This window comes from Sprattus sprattus, assembly GCF_963457725.1.
Source record: "Sprattus sprattus genome assembly, chromosome: 1".
NCBI lineage: Eukaryota > Metazoa > Chordata > Actinopteri > Clupeiformes > Clupeidae > Sprattus > Sprattus sprattus.
Genome location: NC_137920.1, coordinates 58,269,317 through 58,283,497, shown reverse-complemented (window position 1 = coordinate 58,283,497; position 14,181 = coordinate 58,269,317). Strand labels below are relative to the sequence as shown.

General features: G+C 42.4%; 1 protein-coding gene across 1 annotated transcript in view; it reads right to left on the bottom strand.

Moving 5' to 3' along the window:
• med13a (mediator complex subunit 13a) overlaps positions 1 to 2,668 on the bottom strand; it is a 70,938-nt gene extending 68,270 nt beyond the window's left edge. Inside the window, exon 1 of the mRNA XM_080840893.1 lies at positions 2,149 to 2,668. Within this exon, the coding sequence (XP_080697019.1) occupies positions 2,149 to 2,214 (66 nt within the window). The 5' untranslated portion in view covers positions 2,215 to 2,668. The remainder of the gene's footprint in view (positions 1 to 2,148) is intronic.
• Positions 2,669 to 14,181: the final 11,513 nt, after the last annotated feature.

Here is a 14,181-nt window from a genome sequence, read left to right as displayed (position 1 = left end):
GCGGATGGGAAACTCTTCCTTAAAAACACATACAAACAGGCCAGTCAACCCTTACTATTAAAGCTAAAAAAAATCTGAGACATGCTAATTACTAGCAGGAGATTCGAAAACAAACCTCTACGCTGCTCCCTCCCCTGCTTGCCTTACCCAGCCTGTCATGTGTTCACAAATTTGACTGACATCCAAGATGACAAACCTTCCATTTTGAGCATCTGATTGGTCAGCCCAGACTCTCGGAAACTTCATTGGGAATACTTGTAATACTGTAACGCTGGCCAAGTTCTTTGGCCTTGTTTACAGAGCCCTTTCGGGGCAGGTGTCCCTGCTACTATAAGCCTTTGAACACATTTCTAACAAAACATAGTGGACTTGTTCATGCTCCTTTTGCCATACACTGCTATGCAAACTGTGTATCTCACTGTGTTTCAGGTAGCCACAGCTGGGAGGCCTAACTCTAATGTGCAATATAATACAGTGATAAACATACAATTTTACAACAACTGGAATATCTACACAATGAAAATCGCCTGGCTCATGTCTAAACATGAAATAGTTTAAGGCTTTTGTACATGGTTGTTGTCGTGCCATCCCATTTCCATAGTCACTGCCGTTATAAGGACTGTCTGCCATGATAAACAGAAACACCTTGATTCACGAGTCTTTGTAAAGACCCAGAAGCGTCTGTTCAACACGTGGAAACAAGGGAATACGTAGCCTTGTAATTGTAAAAGAAACGTTTTGGCAAACGTCCTGGTATGACTGACAAATCGACGCGACTCTACTGAGCATATCATAAACATTGGGAGAGGAAAAAAAAAGTCCTCGGGCTGTCACGTTCTGTCCACCTTAGTCGGAAACAGACCAATTAAATATTTAACGGCTCTCCCAGTATTTCCCATGCCAAAAGTAAGCCTTGCCCACACGCATTCCAAAGCTAAAATTACTCCATGAAAAAAAAATGCAGCAAGAACATCTCAGAGATTCCATGGAAATGTCTATGCACAAACGTAAGTTAGAATATGTTTATCTAAAAGGGCTAGCTGTCAAAATATGTGTCAAATTCATCATCGCAGCCCCCGTTTGTCATTCCACTAAAGGGGATTTGCTAAACAAGACCAATACTAAATTGCATCGAATGCTACAAGTAGCCATTTGGACATTTTATTTTCTGCCACCGTTTCAGATTGGAAACATTGTAACTGTTTTTGCCGCATTGTAGCATGCTGCCGAAGCATTGCTTCACTTCTACCAATTACCTACATATTATTTGACCTAAAGTTAACCAACAAGCAGAAAAGGACCAGGATGTGGAGACAAACATGTTCGAATTATTTTGATAAGAACAGCGGACTAAACAGGACACTGTGAAGTTGTATAATATATCGCAAAGCCTTTGACTCCTGTATGTATGACAAGGAAATGTACACAACTAAGTTAGCAGCAAGTTTTAACTTTACAGCTCAAAGTCTCTTATCTAGCTGGCCAGCTAGCACCGTAATCGTCGAGACAAAGTTGCTTACAAATTGTTACAGACTTCTCTCCGTCCATTTTACGTCAGGGATTAGCTACCTCACAGCACGAGAGACGAGTTTACACACAGTAACACCCATCTAGCTACCAACTAAAAAGGATCATCCGCGAACTACTTATTTTAGCTTGTAAGCTTGTTAGTTTGCTAGCTAGCCGGCTATCTTGTGCGCCAGTATGTACAATGGTTAAAATGTTACCCTTTTCCCACAGAAATACACATAGATCAATAACAAACGCCCAACACTTAACCTGTAGTTTAAGCCAAACATCAAATAAGCATAATTATGCACCCCACCAACTATACTCAATAGGATATGGTTCATCATCAGGTAGCCTAGTTGTAGCTACTTTTGTTGCATAAAACTTAAATTGCTTTCAGATCATGAAAGGAACTTCTTAGGCATTAACACAGCATATCTGGAAAACAATAGACAAAACCCCTTTGCTTTTTAATATTGCACAACATCCTAATGCAAATAAACACTGAACTGGTGATAGCTGTTTGAATTGCAGTGGTCAACAGGCCCCTAAGCCCGATCTTCCTCGGCTAAAGCTAACGTTTAGCTCTTTTCAGCTAGTTAAAAATGGCTGCTTTTCCTTTAGTTTTAAATCTCTTACCAGACAGAATAGATTGGAATGGCAATCCTCCAAGCTGGCCCCGTTTGGTACAAAACAAGAACTCATCCTTTCACAGCGGGGTCGAACATTCCAACATTACAGTTCCCAGGAAAGAAAGAACGGTTTTCGAATGTATTTTGTATGATGGCTTTAAGCAGAGCTAAGAGAATTATTTTAAACAATCGGTTGGAGAATGTAATTCAACAACCCCATACGACTGCTCTTGTTCGCTTTAAATATCGCCTTAAATATTAGAAGCAGCGCAACTCCGCGTCGAATAAGCGAACATATATAAACTTCATTAAAAACACAAGCGTAAAATGTTCTTAAAACAAAAAGAAAAGGGAGAGCAAAGAAGCAACTCTCCCCCTCCCCCTTAGCTTACAACGGTCTTTACTAAAACGACCCTCTACGCCTCCATCGCCACCGGAATAGACTTAAAATCGAAAAACATTCCGTAAAAAGATTCTCGAAACCTAACGTATGATTAAAAATATCCGGTCATTTTAGCCATTATTTCGGTCTCTGTTCCTGATGGTTTCCATTTGAATTCATGGATTCCTTTCTATAATGGCGGCCACGGGGAGAACTCTGCCTCCTGGAGCCTATTGGCTCATTCGTGGTCATGAGGGGTCTGATAATACTGTAACTGATGGGTATTGCCGCTAGGCGAGAGCAAGCGGCGCTGCTGAGCAACCAGATTTTGTTACTAATGATCAAACCTTTAAACTTGCCGGCTTTAATAGTGCTCCACCTAGTGCGTACAAAAAGAAATAGTACAGTATCAGTATTCATGAACACCAACAGGGGAGCGTGTCCTTGCAATTACATTAAGCTCTCAGTCGATGAGAGAGAAAAAAAAAAAAATTATGACACAGACGAACACTATCAAAAGGATATGTTTGTCAAAATGGAGTTGTTCTGTGAAATGATACACCACTCAGATACATTTGGAAAGAAAGCTATTGACAGTGGAATGACATCAATTAAAGGCAGCAGCTTGACTTTCAAATGCTCGTAATGAAAATAAATAATGAAGTTGGCGTCACACTCACAGCCATTTCAATGAGTAGATGCTAGGCGGTGTTTGGTAACAAGATGCATTTTACAGCAGTATATAATGTGGTTACAGCACTGTTTAGACAATATTTATACATTTAAATGAAGAATGAATTATTTCACAGAGAATGCCACCTTGGTGTGTTTCCGATCACCTATCAAAAATAAGAACTAACAGGACATGCCATTTTGTCTAGCCAAAATGATTAGGCGCTGTGCTGTTTTTAAGGGTTGAAATCCCTTTATTTAGGGCTATTTCGTATAATTTCAGAGACACTGATAGAGCCATTGATTACTGTCTGTAAAGAAAAACAAAGTCAATTTATAAATCTGTCATTAAGGAAAGTCCACAAGGTCAGTAACACACAGCAAAAAAAGTCAAGGATTTTGGAGAAGTCCCCTTAAAAGTAGCTCCCTCTCTGTCTCTCTCTCTCTCTTTGTCCATAAATCCTAAGGACCTTCAAATGATAATGGAGGCACTTTGTCAAGCCAAGCATCAGTCTCTCACTCAAAGGTGACAGCCCATCCTATGGGCATGTAGCCATCACTAGAGAGACCCTTACTAGAGTGGAAGGCCATAAGAGATTCATCTGGGACTCCTTTCAGGCATGCGTCTGCTGACAGGTAGAATTTCTTACAAGATCACATTCTCAGGTGATCTAAATCCATTTAATGGGACCCTTCATTTTCTTTAAGTTCCCACCCAACAGCTTGAACATCAACTGACCTTATAATGAAGAAGGGGAGCATTTGGATAAATGTGTTTTAGGAAAGAAAAAAAAACAGATGAAGTCATGTCAAGATATTTGTTTGCATACTGCATAGATACACTTGCAGAAAATAACTGAAATGATGTGTCTGAGATGTGATGCTATTGAATATGTTGCTACATTCCACTGGTAGGCTTTTGGAAATGCGAATCTGAGCTAGTGATAAAGGCAGAATGCACAATGACAGTACATATCTTCACACTGTAAAGATATCTTCCCTGTCCTGCAAATAAAATACATCTTCAGATGTATTAGATAACACAACGGCGATGAAAAGAGCAGTGCTCCTTATAATAAAATCGCTTTGCTGATGAACACGGATGGCTAAATGACTGTAGGCCAATTGTGAGAGCTTGTGTGATCTTTAGGACCTTCCAGGCACCCTGTTGTGTCGCAGCAAAGCTCATGTTTACAAAGAACAAGAGGCAATATCCTTTAAACCACAAAAGTGGAAGGATGGGTCAGCAATCAAGACCGGTCAACAAGGGCACCATGTTTAAACAAAAAACTCCCCCCTCTTATCCACACATTAACACACACAGACACTCACAAAGGTATGGGAAGCCAGTCTGCTTTGTATAACCTTGGGAGATCATAATACAAAAATAAAAAATATCAACAACTCAAGTGTTGGGCAGTAGCAAACTACATTTTAATTAACCAGTAATTGGTGTGTAATTGCATTTTTGCAGTAGCTCATTGGTTGTTCAACTATAGTCATATTTGTGCAGTGATTCAAATAGTTAACTTACTTTTTTGTGTGTAGTAACTACTGAAACTATAGCACATTTTGGACCACAAAAGGAAAGGAGTGATTTTAAAATGTTTAATTTAACCTTTGCCTTTCTACTGTAATTGAACCTCTTTTGACCAAAGGCACCCCTTTTTTCTTCCATTCTGACCGCTGTGAAGGCATGCACAAGAGCTGCATCCGTCAGGCTGCCACTGCCACACACTTGACCTTTGTGTGGTGCATGTGCTTAATTGATTATTGCTGTTTGTTAACAAATGTTCAGAGGAGTTGTTGCATGGACTCTAGTTTCTGGAAGGCAGGTGTCTGACTGATGGGCATTGTATACAAAAACAAAGCTGACATTCATTGAATTTTCCATAAATAATGAGGTATTTATATTTATGGGTTTATGTATGACCTGCGAACAAGTAGACACATTTTGCGATAAACTCAATTCAATGGCATTTTTTGCTGGCAAGTGACATTTTTGTATTATATTTTGTTATAATTTAGTATCACTGTAAGCTTGATAATTTTTTTAGAAAGTAGTTTGAGCTAGTTTTAGCTTTAGTCAACCAAACTAGATTTCCCTCTAGAGCAGCTTTGCTGTTGTTCAACTTCTCCCAGTGGGAAGTACTTGGTAGCTTGTGAAGCTATGCTTTCGAAGAAGTTTCCACAACTCTGAACAACTAACACTTGTTATGTGCTTCATAATATTTTGTACAGCAAAAAGATTGTGGGAAGGATGGTGATTTTGACAGAACTGAGGTGGTGAAGCACTTACCTCTAAGTTTCAAGCACTGTGAATCTCCCCTCAGAATGTCTGCATATCGTACACATTACCTGATAGGGCTACAAAGAGAATCTTCATATGTTTTGAATTGTCTGGTGGACTCACTGTTATGAATTAATTCAACCAAACTTTTAACCGAAATTATCCATTCTGATCGATAATGACAAAAAGCCTTCTATCCTAACTCTTCCCCCCACCCTCTGGATGAATAACAATTAACTGACTGCTCTTCCTTTGAGTGTGATTGTTATTATGTCTGGATTCCCCACCTCCTCAGCAATCTTCTCCAGCCCCTTTTCCCCCAGGGCCATGCTTTGCTTAAGGGGGACTGTGGGCAGGCTTTTAGCCCTTCATCAGAGTCCCTCTCAGCACAGCTTTAAATGCAGACCTGTGTAACAGCTCCTGGCTACAAGGGCTCCTTTGAGCCGCGTGCTTGTGTCACTCAAAAGCAGCACGCTCAATCCCTTGTCCTTTCAGGCAAGCCCACAGGGAGAGAGTGGGTCTCATCCCTGTCTCTCTCTCTCTCCCTCTCTCTCTCGCTTTCTCTTTCTCCCCTTCAGCTGCAACCGAAGATGTCTTAGGGACAGAAAATCACAGACCTCAGTCAGTCATCACATCAATTGGTCCTTTGCTAACGTCTCTCTCTTTACCTACAAAAGCTGGATGTGTGAGCACTGCAGCCTGAGCTTGTGTCTCTTGTTAGCTCCATGCCACGGGAGATAGGGAAAGAAACGGAGCTCCCCTTGTGCCGAGGCCGCAGCATGAATGGGTGGCGGTGTTAAACAAGTGTGACTTGTGCAGGAATGTTTCAGGTGCACAGACAAGTCCATGGCCGTAGCTTTGTTGCGCTGCCAGCGAGACAAGAGTCTTTTCTGCTGGGCTGCTGCCGGCTGCTGAAAGAAGAGGACATTGCTCATCCCTGCAGCTAAATGATCTGACACACTTTCACTTGCAGCAGTCTTTTCACAGCCAGACATTGGCAGAGAGGCATGTCTCTGTTCTCACCTTTATCTTCCTACCTGAATACTTTTCTACAATACTTTATACAGAAACACACACACACACACACACACACACACACACACACACACACACACACACACACACAGACAGTTACAAAGCAGTGTCACAGATGAGAAGTACTTATGTTGAGCTCCTCTTCCTGCTTTGTTAAGCAACCTTCAGTGTGTGATGACAGCGTGGGAATAATAAATGCAGTGTGAATAGAAACCATATGGAATGAACACTCTTACCTGCATTCAGTACAGCAGAGGAGGGGCAAGGAAGTGAACTTCTAGAGCAAGCACAGGAGGCCATCAGTATATCAGGAGTCAGCATAAAACATACACACACACATAAAATGGGGGTTGTGATGCTGTAAAAAAAATGATGCATGTTTATAGAGCTTTGTATCGTTACCCAGTGTTGGGACCCATTTTATCATTTTGATTTCCATCAATGGATTTATTTATTGATGGATTCATTTATCCAGTGCAACAGGCACCTGCATGCACCCAAATCACACGGAAAATAACACGGAGTAGTGTACTCTGATAGCTCTTGCCGACCCAGGTCTGCACAGTCGGCAAATTCAGCACTGCTGCCCGTGAGCATTGACTGCCAATTAGATAAGAAAGAGTGTAAGGCAGTGGGGGTAGTTCCCCTGTCAGGGTTAAACTCAAGGGCGGATGTCTTCCATGAATGTGGACTGGGATGACACAAGGTGGTGTGTCTTTGTGTTTCTGTATGTGTGTGTGTGTGTGTGAGTGTGTGCAGCACACACGCGCATGTGTGTGTTTGTGTGTTCAGAGAGGCAGCGTGGTGGGGTCGTTGAGAATGCCATGTGCATTTTTATCATGATCTTCATCCATGACTTAGTTGATAAGATGATGGCCCTTTGCCTTGTCAGAACCTGATAGAAAGCCCAGCATGTTCTAGCTGTTGATCCTGCAAATTGATACTGGTCTGAATTTATTCTATTTAGCGAAAGAGTACAGGTGGCCAACAGACAATATTTTACTAAGTGAAGTGATATAAAAGAGATGGTGGTCTAGGAGGAATCCTGTTCAGGGCATTTCTTTATCAGAGCGTCAGGTGTGCCCAGGTAAGCCTTATACAACTGGCTGGTCTTTCCCTTAGGGTTCTTGAATCACTAAGCAATTTCAGAGTATCATGGCCAACCCGGGTAACAAGGAATTTATCATGCATATATTAGAAGGTGCTTACTCCGAAGCTTCCGTTTTATCCTTGCTTATAAAACAACAAAAGACCAGTAAAAGCCAGTATTACTCAAGCCATTTTATGAAACAGTATGCTCTGTTCTTTTCAAGTGAGCTACCATAAATAAGAACTGGTCCACGGGGTGCTGTTTTAAACAATAGGATGCCTGAAAGAGGCTTAATCTGTGGAACCTGTGTAAATATGGGTAGCCTACATGATTTTACAGGATACATAAAATGCAATGATGGGAGCATACGATTCAGAGATCAGAATATCAAAGGATGAATGCAGAGACTATGCTTGTGTGTTTGTGTGTGTGTGTGTGTGTTCATGCATGCCTGTGTGAAGGGAGTGTATGTATATGACAGCATTATCCCCAGCAAGCTGCACCATAAACGATCGTAACATGCGATTTACATCCCCCTCTTAGGGCCCTATGAATAATGCATGCGTGCATCTGTGCCCATGGTTGCGGAGCGCAGGGGTCTCTCTGCCTGATCGCTACACGGGTGAGGTCCCCTCCCATCCCTCCACCTATTGATCACCTCCACCCTCCACACCAGGAGAGCACACAGAGACGTGAGTGCAGCCTTTGGATTGAAGACTTGATAGAATGTTTAAGTGTCACATATGGTTTATCATGAAATGGTAAGACTGAAATTGTGTGCACTGGAAAATCATTTCAGGGAATCTCCAATAAGGTGAATTGTTATTTAAATTGACATGGGGCATATTAAGCATCGCTATAATTATAGCTAAACTCTGAGAGTTTTATTGTTCACCACAGCCTGTGGTGGCAGACATCCTTTTGGTAAAAAAAGACATCCTTAGCACCTTACCCTCCTGATTTGAGGTGGACGATTGTAAAGAGTTTTCTTGTGGATTTTAATGCTTCCTCAAACCATATTGATTCAAGATGATAAAGCAGAGATATACGGGGAGAATACATTTGGCTTTGATGGTCTAATGTTTGAATGTCTTTGTGAATGGTTAATCACTACACTCTGTTTTTATTGGTGTGTAATAGAAAGAGCCAATAAACGCTTGTGTCAAAGGTTTTTTCTGAAACATCTGCATTTTGTAAACAGCCTTTGCAAAGCTATGCACCCTCTGCCTCGGCTGATTTGGTTTGCAAATGAGGCCGGAGCAGTATTTAATATCCCAGCGATTTTCATAAAGCACCATTCAAAGGAGAGGGGGTGGGGGATGGGGGTGCGGGTGGGGGGGGAGCTTAACAGTTTAAGTTAATGCTGCGCGGCTCTGGTGTGAAATGAATCTGTCTCCTCATCTCTCCGTGCAGCCCTCATGGCAGGCATACAGACAGACACACGGGAAGACTGTCACCTCAAGGCCTCTGGGAGAAAGGGAGCCGCCATGAAGTAATCACTCGGTACAGTCGTGGGGTGACACAAACACCACGGCAGAGGAAATAAACGGTCGAGTCCAGGGTCATTCCTCCTGCTCTGCTCGCCTCGCACCGCTCTGACTGAGGCTGGCAGAGGTACTGGTGAATGGTTCAATTCATGTGAAGGACAGGATCGTTGTAGAAATGTTAATGTTGCCATGTCCATGTGCATGTGCATGTGCATGTGCATGTGTTTTTGCTTGTGTTTGCGTTTGTGTTTGTGTTTTTTGTTTGTGAGTGCATGCACATGAGCAAGTCCATGTGCATATGTGTGTATGTGTTGGGGGGGGGGGGGGGGGGGGGGGGGGGGGCTAATGATTCAACACATCCAACACACAGCTAATGATTCAACACATCCAACAGGCATACATTCTCTCTCTTTCGCTCTCTGTCGCTCTCAATCTTTCTCTCCCTCTCTCTATCTCTCTTTTCTTCTCACACACATTTATACATGCACACACACACATGCGCACGGGCACACACACACACAAACACTAAAATTCACACACATATCTTCATGCCAAAGGCGTACTGTCTCCGCATGCATACATTCAAGGCCTTCTGGCTAGCCACGGCTATCAAACCCCTCTGTCAGATTAATCTTTTCCCTCCCTTTCTTTTCTTCTCCTCTCCTCTCTCTCTCTCTCTCTCTCCCCCACTCATTATCTATCTGCTTTCCCCACCATACACAACTCTCTCCGTTCCTATGACATGTCTATTGTTCCGTAGCAGTGGGATGCTGCTCCCAGGGCTAAAGACCAAAAAAAAGGGGAGAAGAGGACGAAAACCGATAGAAGAAAGCGAGGAAGCACTCTGAAAAGCTGTGGAACGTGATTTCCATGTTTCAGAAACATCCCTCGCAGTCAGCGGCTCAGCAAGTGGTGGGGCCGTCTCCTGCATTCATCAGCACAGACTCCTGTGGAGACCCCGGCAACGCTATCTGCACTGTAACGAGCTTGGCAGCACAGGCTTAACCTTTCCGCATACATACACACAGATACCACACACACATATACACACACACATATATTACACACACATATATCACACACACACACACACACACACGTGTGATGCCAGAGACAGACCACCAGCATCCAGCACCAGCAAACACCAGATGTCAGTTAGAAACGCATGCCAACTAAAAATGACTTTGTTCCCAAGGACTCGACCGCTATATTGGATTAAAAAAACATAACATTATCAGAAATGTGTTTATTTTGTCTTGAAAACTCCAGTGGGTGCAATTGTTTCTCACCTGGTAACGAATCAGAGGCTCCCCTCGAGCAGTGTCCAGGCTGTTCTCTAGCTGTATTAGCAGCTCCATAATAAATACATATTATTTACAGTGGCACTGAGTACAACACACAGTGCCTGTTAGGCTGCGTATTCTCTACCTTATATGACAGATATTCGCTAATCCATAACCACTGGCTGGCCGTCAGTAGTCATTATGATGAGAAATAGGCACTGAGGCACTGGTCGTATGGGACTGGTAGTGGTATTATAGGAAGCAATATGGGACTGGTAGTGGTTTTATAGGAAGCAATATGGGACTGGTAGTGGTATTATAGGAAGCAATATGGGACTGGTAGTGGTATTATAGGAAGCAATATGGGACTGGTAGTGGTATTATAGGAAGCAATATGCACAATATGTTTGCATCCTGCCAGTAGAAGACCAATCATGAACCATTATAAATGATGCTTATAATTCAAAAGACCTGGTATGATAGACGAGTTGGAATCACAGCACAGACACAAAGTGTTATTGTCATGGATTAAATGAGTGTAGAGTCCATTTCCTGGAACTACTCCCTATATGAGAAAGCAAGACATGAGTGAGAGATGCATTATATAGATCCTTCACAGATTTATACCTCTATCCATCTCCTTTGGCAGCTTCCTGTGTAACAGGTACCCATTCATCTGACTTACCTGCTGTGTGGCAGGACATCCCTGAGCTGCCCTAACCTGACACGGCATTGTGAAAGCAGGTTTTCACTGACCCCTGTTTCTTCAGCGGGGGGCCAATTATATCTTTATTGATTGTCAGCACGATCTGACCTCATTTTGGTAACAGTAATAACACATCACATCGCCCAGGATCGTGCCAGCTGGAAGTTGGATTGCTCCTTGTGTCAGGGACATATTTATCAAATATGCATGACAAACACTACACTTGTGGAAGCATGGATGCTCTCTGCTCTTCCCCGTCATAGCATTGTTCGTGAAGGGGACCTTGGGAGCTAAATGGGAGTCTTTGACAAATGAAATTCATTACCATAATTAAAACATTACTTTGGATAAAAACTTGCAGTAATATATACAAGCGCTCCAGGGGCCAAAGCTGGAAGCCACTGATCCAAAACAATCATCGTTAGTCATGTTCTAGGGATCCCACCAAGCACTTATATGTGAGACAGCTGGGGGAGATTTGAGTGTTTCACACATCACTTCGGGCATCTCACTCTTACTTTGGTCGCCTGTTCATTAGCACGTTGCTCATATGATGGACACCACGTTTCCAAAAAAAAGGTTTTTTGTGCTGATCAGATGATGCAGCCCTTTTTTACTCCATTCTAGTGTACAAATTCACAGGTGGAACAACAGCTTTTGTGTTGAAGTGTTCTTGACTTCATTGTACGATTGAATGGGTTCAGATGTCTTCTGTACCCTCTTCATCATTTATTGCTTAACCAACACTATGTCCAAAAGTCCCCAAGGGTGTTTATTGATTGTTTTCCACCTCTAATATTTTGTCCACCACTTTTCTTGTAAAACTTCTCTCAGACAGCTAACAGTATGTAACTAACATACTTATAACATTTTCCTAATGTATTCTGTCAAAAAGTTAAGATAGGCGTTCATGATTATGAGCATGAAAGCATGCTTATGAGGCTCCCTCGCCTCCTCTCAGTTATCCACGGGCTGTCAGAGGCTTTCAGTGATACGGCTTTCATTTAGCAGGTGTCCCCACATGAGTCAGAGAAGAGGTAGAGGTTTTGGGCAACTTTTCTATTCAGCCATAGCATCCCCTGAGAAGATTTGGGTTCCTTGCCTGCAGAAGAAATGGCAGTGCAAGGCACAAGTGAGGCTGCCATCATCATGGGTTCAGTAGGAAGGCACAGCAATTAGTGAGGCAAAGTGTGCCTAGTTTCCTAAAAGCTCCCCTAGATATCAGAGCTTGCCAACTGACTAACATTTAAGGGTCCTTTCTTCTTCACCTTCTACTTCATAAACACCAACATCTTCAAAGGAATGTATCTAATTAGGAGCCCCCCAAAAAGCTTACTTTTCTAGCTTATAAGTGGATCATCATTATCTTCCTTTATTAGCTAGCTTAATGCAATAAAATTGCAGTAAGACACTTGTTACTTTCTATTGTTTGTAATAAGAGGTTAGAGTCTCCTGAAAATGGAACCCTCTGTTGAACATGCAAGAGCATGTCACCACAGTCCTAAAAATGTTTCTGCAAAATTAGAATAGCAACAGCCTTGCTTTAGCAGAAGATGAGTTTGTCGACTATGCTTCCACTCCCCTCCTTCATCAGAAATGCCTTCACCTCCTCCTCCCTGCAAATCATGAAGTTTGATGCCAGCTGTCTGGGCATATATGTGGAGGGATTTCTATTGGAGAAATACATAATTAATGACAAGTCTACCATCTCTCTGAGCACATAGGGACTGGTTGCTTTCAACTTCATCCCCCCTCCCCACCAGCACGACCCCCACCACCAGCCCTCCGGTCTATACCCCTCCCTCACCTCTGCAGAGGTCTCCCCTGCCAATAATACCCCCCCCCCCCCCCCCCCAATATCTGCCCCGCCCACCCCCTGGCCCCCTCAACACCTCACCCCAGAGTTCAACCTCCCCACAGCAGACAAAAGAGAGCAAAACACCCTCTCATATGTTTCAAATTAATCCTAAAGAGCAACGGAATTGACTCCCTTGTTTCCTGGTGTGTCTTTTAGTTCACAGACACATACATTCTGAGACTAGCTTAATTAAATTTGCAGCCATGTTTCATATTTGTTTTGGTTTTTTATTTATTTTAAGTTTCTTTTTAAGTTATGATTAGTCTCCTATGGCCCCCGGTTTCATGCTAGAGTTAGCAATTCCATTCTGCAGGCAGCGTATCCTGGAGTCAAATAAGTGCCGGTCTCCACAGGGAATTTCTGCCCACAAGAGCACAACCACTTCACTGCCTCAGAGAAAGAGAGAGAGAGAACCAACAGGAGTACATTTGGGAGAGAAGAGAGAGGAGGGAGGGAGGGAAGTAGCAAAGCAAAGGAGGGAAAAAATATACCTCACATAAAGATGAAAAATGACAAGATGAGAGAGTGAATAGACAAACATGATCTTTCAGCACGAGCAGCCATAACACCATCACAGACGCACTGCACGGCAAACAATAACACAGCCTCCATGTTCTCTCCGTGTTCTCTACTCCAGCAGGGCACTCATTGTGCTGTAATAAAGACTGGAAATGGGAAAGGCATTCACTAGCCATCCATCAAGCAGAGCCCATGCAAAGACATGAATATTAGAGGAAAACAAAATAGAATTACACATTTGAAAGAGAACACAAAAGTAAAGAAACTGTGTAAAAATCATTTTTTTATACCTACTTCAGAAACAGGAGCGAGAGAGAGAAAGCGAGACAGAGAGAAAGAGAGAAAGAGAGAGAGAGAGAGAGAGAGAGAGAGAGCTCTGTGGGAGACTACCACTAAGAATTAAGCAACAAGTTAATCTTATCATCTGTCAGTCAATACATCAGTGGGTAAAACACTGGCAAATCAACTCAACCTTTTTCTCTCATTTACCATTTTTCATTCATCATCATTAATCATTTTTTCACAGTCCTTCAAGAGGAAACTTTTTGCTTAATAAAGAGACATCCATTCATTTCCCATGAGGCATCACCTGCTCACATCGTAATATTATTGAGGTACCACATTAAGGAATAAATCATCATTCATCATTTTGTAATAAAATGGTTCGATATGTTCTGGAAAGGAAAAGGGAATATCTGTGGTTAAAGTATAGTAATGA